The 16,864-nt window shown below is 40.6% G+C and overlaps 1 protein-coding gene across 1 annotated transcript in view; it reads right to left on the bottom strand.

Annotated features, from left to right (window-relative positions):
* The window catches only part of DYNC2H1 (dynein cytoplasmic 2 heavy chain 1), a 152,673-nt gene that overhangs the window by 113,272 nt on the left and 22,537 nt on the right, over nucleotides 1–16,864 (bottom strand). The window contains exons 17-33 of the mRNA XM_028726169.2: nucleotides 16,616–16,844; nucleotides 14,304–14,431; nucleotides 13,350–13,465; nucleotides 12,676–12,803; nucleotides 11,205–11,354; nucleotides 9,394–9,599; nucleotides 8,582–8,737; nucleotides 8,378–8,492; nucleotides 7,817–7,987; nucleotides 5,571–5,953; nucleotides 5,197–5,329; nucleotides 4,549–4,666; nucleotides 3,929–4,041; nucleotides 3,721–3,840; nucleotides 2,713–2,863; nucleotides 1,165–1,367; nucleotides 195–377 (exon numbers count right to left, since the gene is read on the bottom strand). Of these exons, the coding sequence (XP_028582002.2) occupies nucleotides 195–377; nucleotides 1,165–1,367; nucleotides 2,713–2,863; nucleotides 3,721–3,840; nucleotides 3,929–4,041; nucleotides 4,549–4,666; nucleotides 5,197–5,329; nucleotides 5,571–5,953; nucleotides 7,817–7,987; nucleotides 8,378–8,492; nucleotides 8,582–8,737; nucleotides 9,394–9,599; nucleotides 11,205–11,354; nucleotides 12,676–12,803; nucleotides 13,350–13,465; nucleotides 14,304–14,431; nucleotides 16,616–16,844 (2,803 nt within the window). The remainder of the gene's footprint in view (nucleotides 1–194; nucleotides 378–1,164; nucleotides 1,368–2,712; nucleotides 2,864–3,720; nucleotides 3,841–3,928; nucleotides 4,042–4,548; nucleotides 4,667–5,196; nucleotides 5,330–5,570; nucleotides 5,954–7,816; nucleotides 7,988–8,377; nucleotides 8,493–8,581; nucleotides 8,738–9,393; nucleotides 9,600–11,204; nucleotides 11,355–12,675; nucleotides 12,804–13,349; nucleotides 13,466–14,303; nucleotides 14,432–16,615; nucleotides 16,845–16,864) is intronic.

Raw genomic sequence — 16,864 nt, 5'->3', positions numbered from 1 at the left:
GGCAAATACTGTCTGAACACTGTTATATTTATTAATACAGTAGCATTATAAATTATTGTTAATTCGGGATAATTTTACTTTGCTTTTCACAACCTGACTTCAAAAGGGACTTGCAAAAATACAGCATTAAAAATAAAGCAGCAGTAGTTTATAAAGGCCAAAACCAGGACTTTGAATTGAATATGCTGCCTTACCTCATCACAATTAAAAACTAAAACTTGTCTTCCAAGCAGTCCTCCCAGAGCCTTTACAGATTCTGTCTTGCCAGTTCCTGCTGGACCATAAGGATTCCCTCCGAGGCCCATCTTCATAGCTTGGGTAAGCGTGAGGTAACACTTATCAGTTAATGGCGTGTAAACAAGCTTTGGCAAATTACCCTAATGACATAAAGAAACATATCTTATCACCCAGCACAATAAGATCAAATTTAGAGTTTGGATTTGATATCCTGCTTTATCACTCCCCTTCAGGAGTCTCAAAGCGGCTAACATTCTCCTTTCCCTTCCTCCCCCACAACAAACACTCTGTGAGGTGAGTGGGGCTGAGAGACTTCAGAGAAGTGTGACTGGCCCAAGGTCACCCAGCAGCTGCATGTGGAGGAGCGGGGAAGCAAACCCGGTTCACCAGATTACGAGTCCACCGCTCTTAACCACTACACCACACTGGCTCTTACAATCCTAGCTCAAACGTACAGATGTAAACTAGACAACAGAACAGCAAACTCCAAATAAGTAATAATCTATGCTTGTCAAATATGAGGGAAACCATGCAAATGTGCATAAATCTATATTTCTTGAAGTCGCCCACAAATCTGTTAGCTTGCCATGGAAGGAAGGAAACACACCTTATGTATGCCATATGGCCGGACAGTGCATGATTTAAAAAAGCTAAACAAAAATGGCTATTACAGTTGATGGGGACCATGTTATCAAGAGCAAACACAAATGAAAATAATTATCCATTCATTCTGGGATACAGGAGTCAAGAAGTGTTTCAAGCACTTCAGCTAGTGAGCAAGGATGACTATAGTTTTTGCTCCCCTTAAATAATATGGAATGTGCTATGAAGGAGGGATGGGGAAAGCAGTAGTATTTCTGAATGCAAGAAGAATGCATGATTAGGAGATCCCTGCAATAAATTTTGAAACTGAAATGAGAACAGTACCTGATACTCATAAGTGTACTGGAGTTCAGCATCCACCATTTGAATGTAGCATCTTTGATTCTTTAGATAAAACCTGAGTTGCTTCTTCCAGGCCCAGTCATCATTGCTCTGCACCTGGGCTTCATTTAGCTGCCGCACAGTATCAATGTTATGAATAACATCAAGAATAAGAGCTTTAAGCTTCAGCTCAAGGATCCCAGATTCTGAAGATAAATAATATTATTTCTAGGAGACCATTAAGCAGACCATTAAAAGTTTAAAAGCAATTATATTAGCCTCTTAATTATCTTGCTTTATCCAGTCATTAGCTTCTCGTTTACTCTTACAAATGAAATGTAACAGAAGGGGGGGAATTTAACAATCTCACGCATTGTATACAATGTAATGATTTAACATAAGATGTGATTTTTTAAGGATTTGAATTTAGAAGAGCAAGCAGCTTGCCAAGTGGCTTGTCTTACAGTATTAATTTTTAATAATTTTATTATTTATACCTCGACCATCTGGCTGGGTTTTCCCAGCTACTCTTATGGTATACATTAAATGGTTTACATTACAGTTAGCATTGGAACGTCTAATTCAAATGGATTATTAGAGGATCAAACCTCTCACCCAGCAGATGCCCGGAAGTCATATCCATTATTTTTAACCTAAAATTATTGGTTGTGATAAACGGATGAGATAGTAGTACACCTCTGAACTGAGAACTACCACCCCATCACCAACTTTCCCTTTTAGGACAAAATACTTCCCTTGGGGAAGCGTAAGTACCACCTGAGGACACCTTACATGAACAAGGAATCCTACATCCCGTGACCTGGACTTTGAAGTCAGCAGAGGGGGTCTTTCTGGGTGTTCTAGGCGAATCAAAATGTTAGGATGTGCTGAACTGCGATGGTTTCATAGTTCACTGATGATATTTGGCAATTCATTAATAATGTTAATTGTTCAATTGTAATTTCTCTCTCTAATATATTGTTTTATACTATTTTGGAAGCCACTGTGATACCTTTGCAATATAGAGCAGTCAAAATGCAATACAACACATTAATCACATACAAAACAGTTCTGGATTACAGTCCAAATGGGTAAAGGTAAAGGTAAAGGTACCCCTGCCCGTAGGGGCCAGTCGTGTCCGACTCTGGGGTTGTGCGCCCATCTCGCTTAAGAGGCCGGGGGCCAGCGCTGTCCGGAGACACTTCCGGGTCACGTGGCCAGCGTGACGAAGCTGCTCTGGCGAACCTGCACCAACGCAGCACACAGAAACGCCGTTTACCTTTCCGCTATAAAGCGGTACCTATTTATCTACTTGCACTTAAGGGTGCTTTCGAACTGCTAGGTGGGCAGGAGCTGGGACCGAACAACGGGAGCTCACCCCGCCGCGGGGATTCGAAAATGGGTACAACCATACAAAATTACAGCCGTCATTCCGATTGTACAATTAGGGGGATAAAATTATTAATATAATTAGTAACAGCAAGTGTGCTTCAGTTATGAGAAAATAATTTCAAGCCTGAGGGAAAAAGCCATTGCAATCCTCTTTCATACCTGTATTGCCTGAATCTTCTGTATTAGTGTCTATGCTGGTGTAATGCTCCAATTTAGCCATCAGTTCTAATTCTAACTGTTGCAAATTACCTTCTTTGATTGCACATTCAACATCTTCTGTGAACTGAATTTGTTCAGCTAAACAAATAATCTATTGGGAAAACAATATTCATAAGCAAGAATGGATTTCTATGTATTCAGTGATAGATGCTTCAACAAATCTTACCACATTATTCAGTGTTAAGCAAACTGCAAATCCACACTACTCCTCTGCTAAAACATACTAATAAGCAAAGAGCTCTTCAAGTAGCTGGTTAACAATCTAATGTATGTTTTTTTTAAGAAGCAAATTGCATTGAGTTCAATGGGGCTTAGTTCCAGCTAAAGGGGACTAAGTCATTTTTTTAAAATGTATGGAAATAAAGGGTTGTGTTTATTTGTTTGAAGACAGTAATAATCTGGAGGTTCAAAGAACAGATTGAGCTGCTATGCAACAGCTACAGGCTACAGGCACCATAAGTGACAGGTAAGAGTCACCCATCACTCAGCCTGGAGTAGAGTGACTCAAACAGGCAGCTCTTGGAGCTCACTGCACCATTCACAGAAGCACTGGGAGTTGTTTGCAAAAACCAGGAGACTTCAATCCTGCCTGGGTTCTGGGAACAGAAAGTAGCAATGCAGTAAGTTTATGGTCTTGCCCTTAACTTTTAGGTTTCCATTAAATATTATTTAAAGCCGGTCCAGATGATGCTTCAGTTACTATTGTGCTTCTTCAAAATACAGTGTTCCAACAAACAAACAAAGGTGTTCCCACCTTTACCAGTACCAAAACTGTGCCTGACCTTTAAAGATAAATGAATAAAATCCAATACAACTATCCGCCTGTTAGCTTTAATTCAAAGTGCACAAAAATATTATTTCTTGTCAAGTCAGATATTCCTCCAAATACAGTCTCTCCTTAAACAATTTTAATAACTACCATATTGCAAAAGATGGAAGAAGAACTACCTGTGAGGGGAAAAGTGATGGATCAATTGAACCCTGAGTTCTTTTCCCAGCAGTTACGCAGTCACACAGTAACTGTTTCAATGTTTCTTTCATCACTGAAGAAAGTTTGTTTAGCCACACCTGGCAAATAACATAAAAGGAAACATCACAAATCACACTTACTTCTCCCAGCTTGTGTTATTATTATGTTTGGAGTCTACTTTCTTACCTCAACATCATTTGATAGGAGGATTTTATTTTTTAAAGGTACAAGTTCGCCTTCTAAAGATTTCATTGCAAGAATGTTTTTAAAGTCCTCATCAAAGCTCACACTGTGAATTCCTGTTAATTAACAGCATAATATTCAATTAATGAAGTATAATCTACTCCATGTTATTAGATTACAATAAAGCTTTTATACTACAGTACTGTGTTTCATAAGAGAGGATTCAGTGTCTAAATAAATGTGTTCGTAATTAATGACATAATTTTATTAAAAGGTTCATCATTGTTATATGCATGCATGCATGCATAAATGACAAGACAATTATTATTTTTTAAAAGCAAGACTTCTGAAGAAAGATTTTCATCAGCCTTCTGTGGCTCAGGTGTTATACTTGAAGTATTTTCCAATTTTTCCATATCAACTGCTAAAAAGGAACTTTTTATTATTATTATTTGAAAGTGAAGATGATTGTAACTAAAGGTGCTTTGAAGGCTTCTATTGCCAGGAAACGAAGAATTGACTGCCTGCTGTTCCTAGAGATATGCAGGTTTGTAAACAACATTGTTTTATGCATGAATTGCTTCTCGTGTGGCATCCTGAAGCAACAAAATGACTCAACTTACCAGCAAAAAGCTTCTTCAGGTGAGACTGAATAACTAAAGGATTGGTAGACTGTCCCAAGATTTCTAGAAGATCATCGTCCCCAATAAAATAGAATCTAGGAAATGCAGAGCGCTTTTCCTGTTTCAAAATAGATGAATTCATCCTGATTTTAATGCTAATATCATATTCCTCACTTTCTTACAAATGAAAATAGGCATAGCTCTGTACTTTTAACTTTGCTATCCGTGCACCAAGGTATACTGGCCAAACAGCCCACCCATTCTTATAGATTGCTGCAAGCACCTTTCTGCTTGTTATATGCTGCATTTATTTGATATGGCAATTGCCTCTCCTACACTGAGAGGAATTTGTGTAAATAAAATACCCAAAACAATTTATTTTTAAATAATATATATCTAATAGAACCAGAGGCCATTCCGTGCTGCCTGCTTTTCTGCATGTCCCCCTGCCCCCGACATCCACCAGCCTTGCTCAATCCTTACTGGGCTGTTTGGGTCTTTCGCTTTTGTTTTTTGCCCTTTTAGGTTGCTTCTATTTTTCCCTACTTCCACAATCCTTGGGATGCACAAACACATTCTTTCTTGTTTCTCAGTGACCCTATTCTGACTCCATCTATGTCAGCTCACTATTAGATTAGAAATGTTTACCTCCAAGAATTCATTTAAGGATTTCTGACATCTCTGAAGCTGGTCAAGAATAGTGATCAAGGCATTTCTTATTCCTGCTCGAGCATTCAAGGATGTTATGCGGTTGTCAAGCTTGATATCTAACAATATTGATCTTTTAAAAGAACGGGGGGGGGGGGGAGGGAGTAAAATATGTCATTGTAATGTGAAAGGTCATAGATTAATTCCTAAATTATTACTGCAGTTGCATCCATGTAATAAAACTATTAATTCTGTTCCTGAGTATGAAAACGCATGAGATTAAAATAAGCTTTGCATACTTTTTTGCATTGTTTCATTCTGAAGAATGTTTTGAGGTATTTGGATTGAAAGACATTGTGCAGCATAAAACTGACCTGAAGTCTTCATCGACTCTGTTGAAGCGGGCTTGCTCACGAGGTAAAGCTCCACGCCCAAAAATGGGTTCCAGATAGACCCACTTCCTCTGAATTTGATTTAAATTTTGAAGATACTCATCCAGCTCAGCAAGTTTCTTCTCCCAAACAAAAACTTTATCTTGAAAACCTTTGTAATATGGAGAGTCCTTGAGTGACTGGAGGAGGCAACGATTGTCACCAACCTGGTTGACAATGTCTTTCCAGTCCTTAATCAATTTAATCATCCGGCTCTGGCTGTCTTCATAATCTGTCAATGAAAAGACAGCTCCAATTCCCCACAGCTCAAGCTCACGCAGGGCTTCTCGGATCGTGACTTCGCCATGAGCCCGACTGTTCAAATCCTGTTTTCAGACACAAATCACATTCAAGCAAATGTTTTGACTCTCAATTCTACTACAGCCAAACTTAAAACAAATAGAGATTCAGACAAATGACAAGTCATGAAATATAATTTGTTCATCAATACAAGATTATCTTTTCAAAATCAAACACTATGGAACTATCTACATGTGAATGATGATTTAAGGAACTAAATATAAGGTTCTATGACAAACGCCACCTTTTCATTCACACAACAGCCACTCCCATGAATCTTATGGAAACCACAATGTGGCTCTGAATACCAGTTGCTGAGAATCACAGATGAGCAGAATGCTGCTGCGCTGAAATCCTGCTTGCATGCTTCCTGCAGGCATCTAAACTAGATGGGCCACTAGCCTGATCCAGCAGGATCTTCTTATGTTCACACCGTGAGCCTCCTGTAACAATCTGGGAGAAACACGCTCCTCCACTTCTGTTCTATGCAGCCTAGGACCCACGTACCTACGGGACCTCCTCTCCTGTTATGCCCTGCGGAAGCCTTAAGGTCCACAAATGACATCACTTCGGAGGTCCCAAGTCGCAAGGTGGTTAGATTGGTCTCAACTAGGGCCAGGGCCTTTTCAGTACTGGCCCCGACTTGGTGGAATGCTCTGTCACAAGAGACTAGGGCCCTGCGGGACTTGACATGTTTCCGCAGGGCCTGCAAGACAGAGCTGTTCCGCCTGGCCTTTGGTTTGGACTCAGTCTGACCCTTATGTTTCTGATCTATGGGCTATTATTAAAATGAGGCTGCATTTTAAATTGTATTTTTAACCTGTATTTTAAATTGTTTTTTCCCCTATTATGTTTTTATTGTAATTTTACTGGTGTTAGCCGCCCTGAGCCCAGCTCTGGCCGGGGAGGGCGGGGAATAATAATAATAATAATAATAATAATAATAATAATAATAATAATAATAATTCTATCACTCTCCTTCCACTAACTTAGGTGTCAGGAAATGATCTAAAGGAATCTGAAACCTGCTGCTCATTCTCCAGGCAGCAGTCACTCACACACTCACACAACTAGAAAAACAGTGCCACAAAATAGGAGTGTGTGTGTACACACACACACACACCTGATCCAGGCAAAAGACAGGAAATTGCTGAGCTAGATGGACCAATGGCCTGACTTTGGATGGCTATTTGTCATAGGTGTTTTGGTTGCGATTCCTGCATTGCAAGGGGTTTGAACTAAATGATGCTCGGGATCCATTCCATCTCTACAATTCTAAGATTCTATGATCCAGAGGTAAAGGTTAAGGACCCCTGGATGGTTAAGTCCAGTCAAAGGCGACTATGGGGTTGCGGCACTCATCTCACTTTCAGGCCGAGGGAGCCAACGTTTGTCCACAGACAGCTTTCTAGGTCATAATAATAATAATAATAATTTATTACTTATACCCCGCCCATCTGGCTGAGTTTCCCCAGCCACTCTGGGCGGCTCCTAATCAAGTTAAAAACAGTACAGGTCATGTGGCTGTTTACCTCCCTGCTGCAGCAGTACCAATTTATCTACTTGCACTGGTGTGCTTTTGAACTGCTAGGTTGGCAGGAGCTGGGACAGAGCAACGGGAGCTCACCCTGTTGTAGGGATTCAAACCGCTGACCTTCTGACCGGCAAGGCCAAGAGGCTCAGTGGTTTAGACTACAGCGCCACCTGCGTACCTCTGATCCAGAGAGTGACCCCGAGAATGAACTGTTTCCCAGCTTTGGACACTAGAGGGCAACCTTGATCCACATGCCCTCCATTCAGCACCACAGAAGAACGGAAACTACAAAAATGTTTCAATAGCTCCAGGTAATTTTCTGCTTCACAGTACAACTTTGAAAAGTAATTCTTGCCTTCAGTTCAGCTGCTTTTTCCACGATGACATCAGCCACTTTTAGAAGGTCTCCAAACACCAAGTTCTCTAGACTAGTACCCTTGGGAAGACCAAGAATACGAAAGAGGTCCAGCCAATGATCTGGCGACAGATGTTCTCCTCTAACGTATTTCAAGACAGGAAGTGTCATCTTTGGCAATAAATAAATAAATGTATATGTATGAGTCTTCCTCATTTTAGTATATCCTTGTTACATTCAGACACATAACTAGATTATTCTTCTGAATACGTAACAGTTATATGCATGCAAAGTATTATTAAAATCTAGAAGGAAGCTCAAGATTTATCTAACTTTCTACATGACAGAACAATTCCTTATCTTCCTGGGCTCCTTTTGCGAGAAAGGGTTGGTTAAAAATTAATTAATTAATATGAGATGCCTTCTTCTTGCACAACTATTGAATTTAACCCTCCATAAACACATATACATTTATATATAAAAACACCTCTCATAAATTTTGTACAAAGTATTCCAATCCATCCTTTTTACTTTCTTCCCCTTTTAAATTCAGCACCTTACTTTGTATGTGTCAACCTCTTTCTGCAACTTCACAGTCATTATAGTGTGTTCCTCAATCTTTCTCAGCTTGTCATGCCAGTTCAGTAAGAATTCTTCAAACAAGTAGGTCTTGCTTCTGCAATGGAACACATGTCAAACAAAGTTCACAATGGGTCAACTACTGTTATAACCAAGGAATGCCAGCAGTTCGAGAAAAAGACAGACCTGAATGTAATCCAGTCTTCATTGGCTTTTTCTTGAAAACCTTCATGGAATTGCTCATATAATGCCCAAATTTCTGCACAGCTCTCAATGTCTCTGCGTATTTCATCAGCTAAAGAGAAATCAGGCTCTTCTAACTCAAAGTGACAGCAGTCATTGCTGATGGAAAAGAACATGGCAATGTTAAAATTGTATCCCAGATAAAATTTTACATTCCCCTCTACCCTTAAAGAGCTCAGACTGGGCTAAATGGGGCTTCTGTCCACATGGCTTTAGCAATGCTGAAATATCAGCTGCTCTCAAACCATTAACTGGGCCATTTTATTTTTATTACATAACTAAAGTTCTCTAGGCAGCAATAGTACCCTGGCCAGGTGAACTATATAAGGTTCTGCTAATGTGGATGTTTGCATTGACAAGATATCTTTTACACAAAGCTAAAGAAAATTCAGGACCTTTCCATTCCAAAATGATCATAATTACCACATATATTGCCTTGCTATTTAAGCATTATAAGACACAGAATTGACAATTTCAGGAAATGACACTTTATACATGGTTATATTTTGCTCATTATTGTCTAACTTGCTTTCAAAAATTGTATTTACAAGACTTTATTATTTAATTTATTATTTGTTTATATTTATCAAAACCTTCATCCGTAGATCTCAGGATGGTTCACAACATAAAAATACAAGATAACACAAAATACATAATAACAAATACAAATCACTAACCCCACCACCCCCTCACCTGTCCTAGACACCACTTCTAGGGTAATATTTATATTCATGCATATGGAGAAATAAACATACATTAACTTTTGTTTTGTGTTCTCAAGTTCATCAAACTCAATTTTCTTTTCCTTTATGGTCTCAGCACTCTTCTGAAGCAAATCATGATGACCTGTTTCGATTACGTCATCCTTGGGTTTTAACTGGTCCCAGCGAGCTTTAAACTTCTCCAGCTCTTGAAAGTATGTATGAATACGTGACATCACGTTACTTTTCATCACTTCAATCTAAAGAACAAAGAGTGAGGTTTAAAATGAAAATCTTACTACTTTCCTTGGAAAGCTTATACTAAAAGCAGACAGATGCTATCAGTCTGCCTAATAGTGCATTACAGACATATTAGAGTAGCTATTATTCAAACTAGCACTGCCGTATTTTATATTTCATAGAAAAGGAATTATGTAGATACACTTGTCACAGAGCCAACTCACGACAGTAAAATGTGGATTTGGTGGCAAAATCACATTTGGTGCTGTGCAGTGGGTCACGTGGTACTCAAAGAACATGTTATTGAAGCATCTGTGTTCACAGCTATAGGCTTTTATTAATAATATTTTTAGATTGTCTGATGTAAAGTCAACCTCTGGACATATTTTTCTGCCATGTAAAAAAAACAGGGGGGTCCCAAACAACATTCCCTCCCCACTTCCTCTATTCAGCTGTCCTTGCTCCAAAATCCTGTTGCAAAACGTGTTGAGCAGTCCAGAACACTCTACAGTGGTACATTGGTTGTGGAATGGCTTGGCTCCCAAACGCCGCAAACCCAAAAGTAAGTGTTCTGGTTTGCGAACGTTTTTTGGAAGCCGAACATCCGATGCAGTTTCTGTGGCTTCCAATTGGCTGCAGGAGCTTCCTGCACTCAATCAGAAGCCATGCCTTGGTTTTCGAACAGTTCCAGGAGTCAAACAGACCAGCGGCGTAGCGTGGGTTGTCAGCACCCGGGGCAGGGCAAGTAATTTACGCCCCCTAACCCGTGGATTTGCGCCCCTTAACCTGAGGATTTGCGCCCCCTAACCCGTGGATTTGCCCTAACCCCAGATGTTGTGCCCGGTGCAGCCGGCACCCCCTGCACCCCCCACGCTACGCCACTGAAACAGACTCCCGGAATAGATTATGTTTGACAACTAAGATACCACAGTACTGGCAAAAGCATTATGGCCCTCTAAACCAAAGTTACACTGTCAGAGGGGTCGGGAACTGAAGGCCTGAGGACCAAATACAGACCTCCAGGCCTCTCTATCTGGCCCCTGCAACTCTCTCTACAGCTCTGCTTCACATGCAGAGCACTTTTGCCTGGCTTGAACGTGTCCTTGAATGTTATACCAGTTGCTGGGAATCACAGATTGGAAAAACGTTGTGCCCAGTTTGCCGGCTTCCCACAGGCATCTGGTTGGCTACTGTGGAAACAGGATGCTAGACTAGATCATAGCTGCCAACTTTTCCCTTTTCTTATGAGGAATCCTATTCGGAATAAGGGAATTTCCCTTTAAAAAAGGGGAACGTTGACAGCTATGGACTAGATGGGCCGCTGGCCTGATCCAGCAGGCTATTCTGTTAACAACTCTTGCTTGATGAAGACTAGGGGGGCGGTGCAGGAAATAGTCTAATGTACACAGGTAAAATTTACACGTGTTGCTCTCCCCACTTTTGCCTCCAATCCCTGCCCACTATTGGCATGTGGCCCCCAGAAAGTTGCCCCCAAGGAAATAATGCCCTCAAGCTGAAAAACATTCCCATCCCTACAGAATCACCTGACAGAATCAAAAGAGGTTCATGCACAACTGAAAAAAGTAAGTCAAAGGGGGGAACGTTTACAATTCACTCCAAATTACCTGCTCTCTTATCATAAGCTGATGACTTTCCATCATTAATTCAAATTTATCCCACGTAGCTCTCAGGTTGCCAATTGTTTCAATGCCCCCACCAGCCACAGTTCGCAGAAGTTTGTTTTTACCTTCTGCTTCTTGAAAGAGACGGAAGATCTAAACAAAGAGGGTTTTTTAATGAGTAAAATTGTCAACGCCAACGTATTTGTTTATGCCTGTAAATGCTACAACATTAACCTTTGTTTTAGATTTATTCAAACTGCAATAAACTGCCCCCAACAGTTTTCCAAGTTTCTTTAGTTTTCTTTATATTGAGCAAGACTTTGGGTACAATTGTCATTCAGACACAGATATGGCAGCTTAAGTCTCTCACTCTGGCTGAACAGGGCATCAGTTAGCTGATCCTGGTGGATCTCAGGTCAGTGTAGGTCCTGAAAAGGCGAAGGCTCCAGGTGAGTGATGGGAAAGGGACAGGAATGGGGGGGGTGCCTTATACTAGGTGCTAAACCAATTCGCCCCTTCATGGATTACTGCCTTGCCGTGGCGAAGGGGCTTGAATAACTCAGAGAAGCTATGAACTATGCCGAGCAGGGCACCCAAGATGGACAGGTCATAGTGGAGAGTTTTGACCAAACGTGATCCACCTGGAGCAGGAACCGGCAAGCCACTCCAGTATCCCTGCCAAGAAAACTCCATGGACAAAGACAACAGGCATATAAAAGTTATGACGCTGGAAGATGAGCCCCTCAGGTCGGAAGGCGTCCAACAAGCTACCAGCATGAGTTTGACCAAACTGCGGGAGGCAGTGGAAGACAGGAGTGCCTGGCGTGCTCTGGTCCATGGGGTCACGAAGAGTCGGACACGACTAAACAATAACAAAACCAATTCAGCTTGGTAACATGATCTGGCAAGCTGGCATAAGTTCCACCAGCAAAAAGGGTGCTGTTAAGTCAAACCACACAATGAAATCAATGGAGTGGCCCTCATAAAACAGGCCCAGGCTCACCCAGCAGTCCCACTCCCCACACAAATGGCACTGCGAAAACACCACTCTTTTTAAACCACAAACAAGCACAGAAAAAAACTCTCAGCATGAAGGCAGAAGTAAAAACTGGTAGGGGCTGGCTAGGTGACAGCAGAAATCTCTTATTCAACTTAAATCCTACATGCAAGCACTAGATGGCGCTCACCCCACCTGAGATACTCATTCACTCAAAGGACAATAGACCTGTAATCACATCCCATATCCCCTACTGGGCCAGGCACCTCCATTTGGTCAGGGAACAAGAGCCTGATGTTTGCGTCCTTGACCAAGCAGAGCATGGAGAACTGTACAGGGATATGAAAGACAGCTCTCCCATTCACCATAACCACTTGGCATGTTGAACACTCATATGCAATACCAGGAGAGGGTCTGCTGTATTCTACAATGACCCCCTCTGTGCAGGGGAGACTTGGTAGTACAGAAAAAAATTACCTCTTCTTTTTTGTCTTTTAGGTTTTTATATTTTAAATTATCTTCTGTTATTTCATCTACAGTTTGGGGCCTTGCTATCAAGGTTTTCATGGCATCATTGAGAAATGAAGAAATATCATGTAGATGACCTAAACAAAGGAAAATAGAAAACGAAAGTTTTGGTTTAACACAACACAAATGGTACAGCAGGGGAAAGTCTTTTCTTTCTTTCCTCCCACAAGGAAAACAGCATAAGCAACCGGACAAAAGCATCGTACTGGATTTTAACAGTTTTTAAAAATTGGGGCTGTAACTAGACATAATGCACAGCCCTTAATAACAGTACAACCCAAAACAGTTTAATTGGTGAAATATCACTTAAGAATGCTTAGTCCCACTGCAGTTAATATTACTTACTGATTAGCAAAAGATGGATGTGAGATAAGACTGTTTAATATACAAAATCATCGCTCTTATTATGAAAGGTTATTATGGATGATGCAGCCAAGTGCACAAATGTTACTTTTCAAAAGCCAGGCCAGCACGCCCACCAGAGTCACTATATGTCACAACATATCTGATAACTAAAATAATGCTATGCAAGGTAACTGTTTTTCACAGAGGGAGCAGGAGTGAACAATTTATTGCTATTTTCTAAAACTTTAGCAAGAACGTTTCTCTCTTTTGAGCATTACCTTGTATGGACTTTCTCAAAGACATCACGAGAACATCATACAACTTCTGGATAAGATCATCAATCATAGACTTCACAGGGTTGCAATTCACTATTATGCAATCGACCTTCATAGTGCTTCAAGAATGAAGACAACCAATGATATAATAATATAGATTACAGAGTTTAAAATAAACTTTAAACTGTACAGATTTGAAATATGGTCCATTTGTAACAACAAACCATGGACTGTCATTATAAGCATGAGCCTGAACAAACCTTTGACTCTTCTCCCACACCTCCACCATCTCTTTCACATTCAAGAAGAGATTACTGAAAGCTTCTCGCATTGCTTATGAATAAATATGGTTTAATAGCTTGGTTTATTAATTAACCACAATTAGAAGAAACTAAAGTCTCTCATATTTGACTATAACAAGAAACTAGTTTATTTGAAAGCTCTTCTCATGCATGAGGGCAAAGGAGTGCAGAACATGCAAATTCAAATTCAGGGGAATGAGTGCTGATAACATTCATGTGGATCCCCAAGTTGTTCAGCTTTTTGGGACACCAGAAGGCTGCCCCACATTGCTCTACATCAGACACTCCAATCATTCCAATTATGGTTTAACTCTCTTTAGAGAGGTTTTGACTAGACTGACCTGGCATTAGCTTCTCTGATTTTCAATTTATCATGAGACTCAGTTCAAGATTCTGGTTTTAATCACTATAGCCCTAAACATCCTGTGACTAAATTATCTCAATAAGTATTTCCCTGCATGAGTATGCCTAATAACTTTGATCTGTTCCATGTCCACTCACGCTATAAATTACCCCAAATGAGATTCCTCCACCTCCCAGTTTCCACTGACAGATTATTCAGGCATAAAATGAATTTGCTCATACAGTCCATGCTATCAAAACTAACACATGCAGGAACTTATTACTCATTTATAGTTCTTCCAGGGTACAATACCTTGGAAGGCGCTCCACTTCTTTTCCTCGCACTTTTAAAGCTTTGAAATTTTTTTCCCAGTCCTGTTCATTGAAAAGATGATTCTCCACCAGAGCTTCCATATCGACTTGTCCAATTATAACCCACTCCTTTGCCGTAGCATCCATATTTTTATAACAGAGAAGATGAAAGGTCCTTTGTGTAAGATACTCAACATATTTTTAAAAACAAAATGCTAATTTTCTAAACAGGCAAACAAAGCATGACTCAAATGACTCTGATGAAGTCGGTTCTTACCTAGAATCATAGAATCATAGAGTTGGAATAGACCACAAGGGCCATCGAGTCCAACCCCCTGCCAAGCAGGAAACACCATCAGAGCACTCCTGACATATGGTTGTCAAGCCTCTGCTTAAAGACCTCCAAAGAAGGAGACTCCACCACACTCCTTGGCAGCAAATTCCACTGTCGAACAGCTCTTACTGTCAGGAAGTTCTTCCTAATGTTTAGGTGGAATCTTCTTTCTTGTAGTTTGGATCCATTGCTCCGTGTCCGCTTCTCTGGAGCAGCAGAAAACAGCCTTTCTCCCTCCTCTATGTGACATCCTTTTATATATTTGAACATGGCTATCATGTCACCCCTTAACCTCCTCTTCTCCAGGCTAAACATGCCCAGCTCCCTTAGCAGTTCCTCATAAGGCATCGTTTCCAGGCCTTTGACCATTTTGGTTGCCCTCCTCTGGACAAGTTCCAGTTTGTCAGTGTCCTTCTTGAACTGTGGTGCCCAGAACTGGACACAGTACTCCAGGTGAGGTCTGGCCAGAGCAGAATACAGTGGCCCTATTACTTCCCTTATACTATACAGTATATTCTGCTCTTTACCCTTATTCTGCTCTATACAGACCAGAATACAGAGCAGAATACAGTGGCACTATTACTTCCCTTCCACTATTACTTCCCCTTTACCTACATGAACCCTTGACATCATAAATCAAAGCACAATCCCATCTTTTCATATCAGAAACTGTAGGTATACACTCCCTGCAGTTTCACTGTCCATGATGGCATCTCATGCTAGATAGAGGAGGTACACTGTTTATTTAAATGGCCACGCATTCACGGGGCCAAAAAAATGAGAACGAACTGCAGGATTCCAAAGGCCTCTGTGTTTGCAAGTCTCAGATCACTATCCTACCATCTATCTGGACTTTTCAGAAATCTTACAGCCTGTCTACACACACAGTGTATACTTAAAGCCACCTCTGGTGAATTAATCATTTTAAACACAATAGCTGAGATTCATATGTTCCAGCTGTTTCTTAAGCTGCTGGTCATGAAACAATGTCCACATTCCCACAGCTTCTTTTCAAATTCCTCCTCCAAAACTCTACACTTAAGGTCAGACAGCTAATCCAAAAGAAAATTCTGAAAGAACTCTAGTTCACAAGTGCTGACATTCAAATGAAGCTCATAACAGAAGTTCCTTTATACACCATATTTGCACTGCTTCAGCCAAATCTGACTGGTTAGCATGTCCTAGCCACACTTAAGAACCTCCTACTAAACATTTGTTGAATATTTGTGGGCAATCCATCTCTAATAATCATAAAATTTGAACAGCAATTGTTATATTTCATATTTGATATATAGAACAAAAGGCTGCAGTTCTAAGCAAATTTACAAATAACTCCCATTGATCTTAGTGGAACTTACAGTGGTACCTCAGGTTACATAGGCTTCAGGTTATATACGCTTCAGGTTACAGACTCCGCTAACCCAGAAATAGTACCTCGGGTTAAGAACTTTGCTTCAGGATGAGAACAAAAATTGTGTTCCGGCAGCGCGGCAGCAGCGGAAGGCCCCATTAGCTAAAGTGCTGCTACAGGTTAAGAACAATTTCAGGTTAAGAACGGACCTCCAGAATGAATTAAGTACATAACCCGAGGTGTTGTTGTTTAGTCATTTAGTCGTGTCCGACTCTTCGTGACCCCATGGACCAGAGCACGCCAGCACGAGGTACCACTGTATATTTGAGTAAGTAAGTTCAAGCAAATAGCAGATGTACATCAATTAGAATGCAGCAGCCATGTGCTAGGAAGACACAGCCAATCAGCACACTCTAGTGCATGCCCTTAAGAGATGCATTTCTAATCTATATACCTTACATGTTTATTGCAAGCAATATAAATACATGACCTGCAACAAATGCGATTGCAACATGAAGTGAAGAAGCACTCAGGTGCTTGACTAAGCAGAATGGAATATAAATGAAGGTTAAGCTGCTTCTAAGCCCATGTTTAAAAGCCCTTGAAGCAAATGCAACTATCTCTGCACCTTAAATGGGTCCGCAACTTCTGCCAATCTTCGGAACAAGTCTTCCGCTTTACTGAAAGTGGTGAGAAATCCACTTGCGTTTCTTTCAGTCATGACAGCAAAAATGCACTCCTCATCGGTTTCACTCACGCCCCTAAATTGGTTTGGAATAGATATGAATCTCTTCATTTCTCTATAATATCTTGCTCGTACTTCTTCAAAAGGAGGTTTAAACTGTATTCTTCCTTGTCTGAAAAAAATGTTTTTAAA

Source organism: Podarcis muralis, chromosome 4 (genome assembly GCF_964188315.1).
Source record: "Podarcis muralis chromosome 4, rPodMur119.hap1.1, whole genome shotgun sequence".
In the NCBI taxonomy this organism is placed as follows: domain Eukaryota; kingdom Metazoa; phylum Chordata; class Lepidosauria; order Squamata; family Lacertidae; genus Podarcis; species Podarcis muralis.
This window is presented reverse-complemented; position numbering and strand designations above follow the sequence as displayed.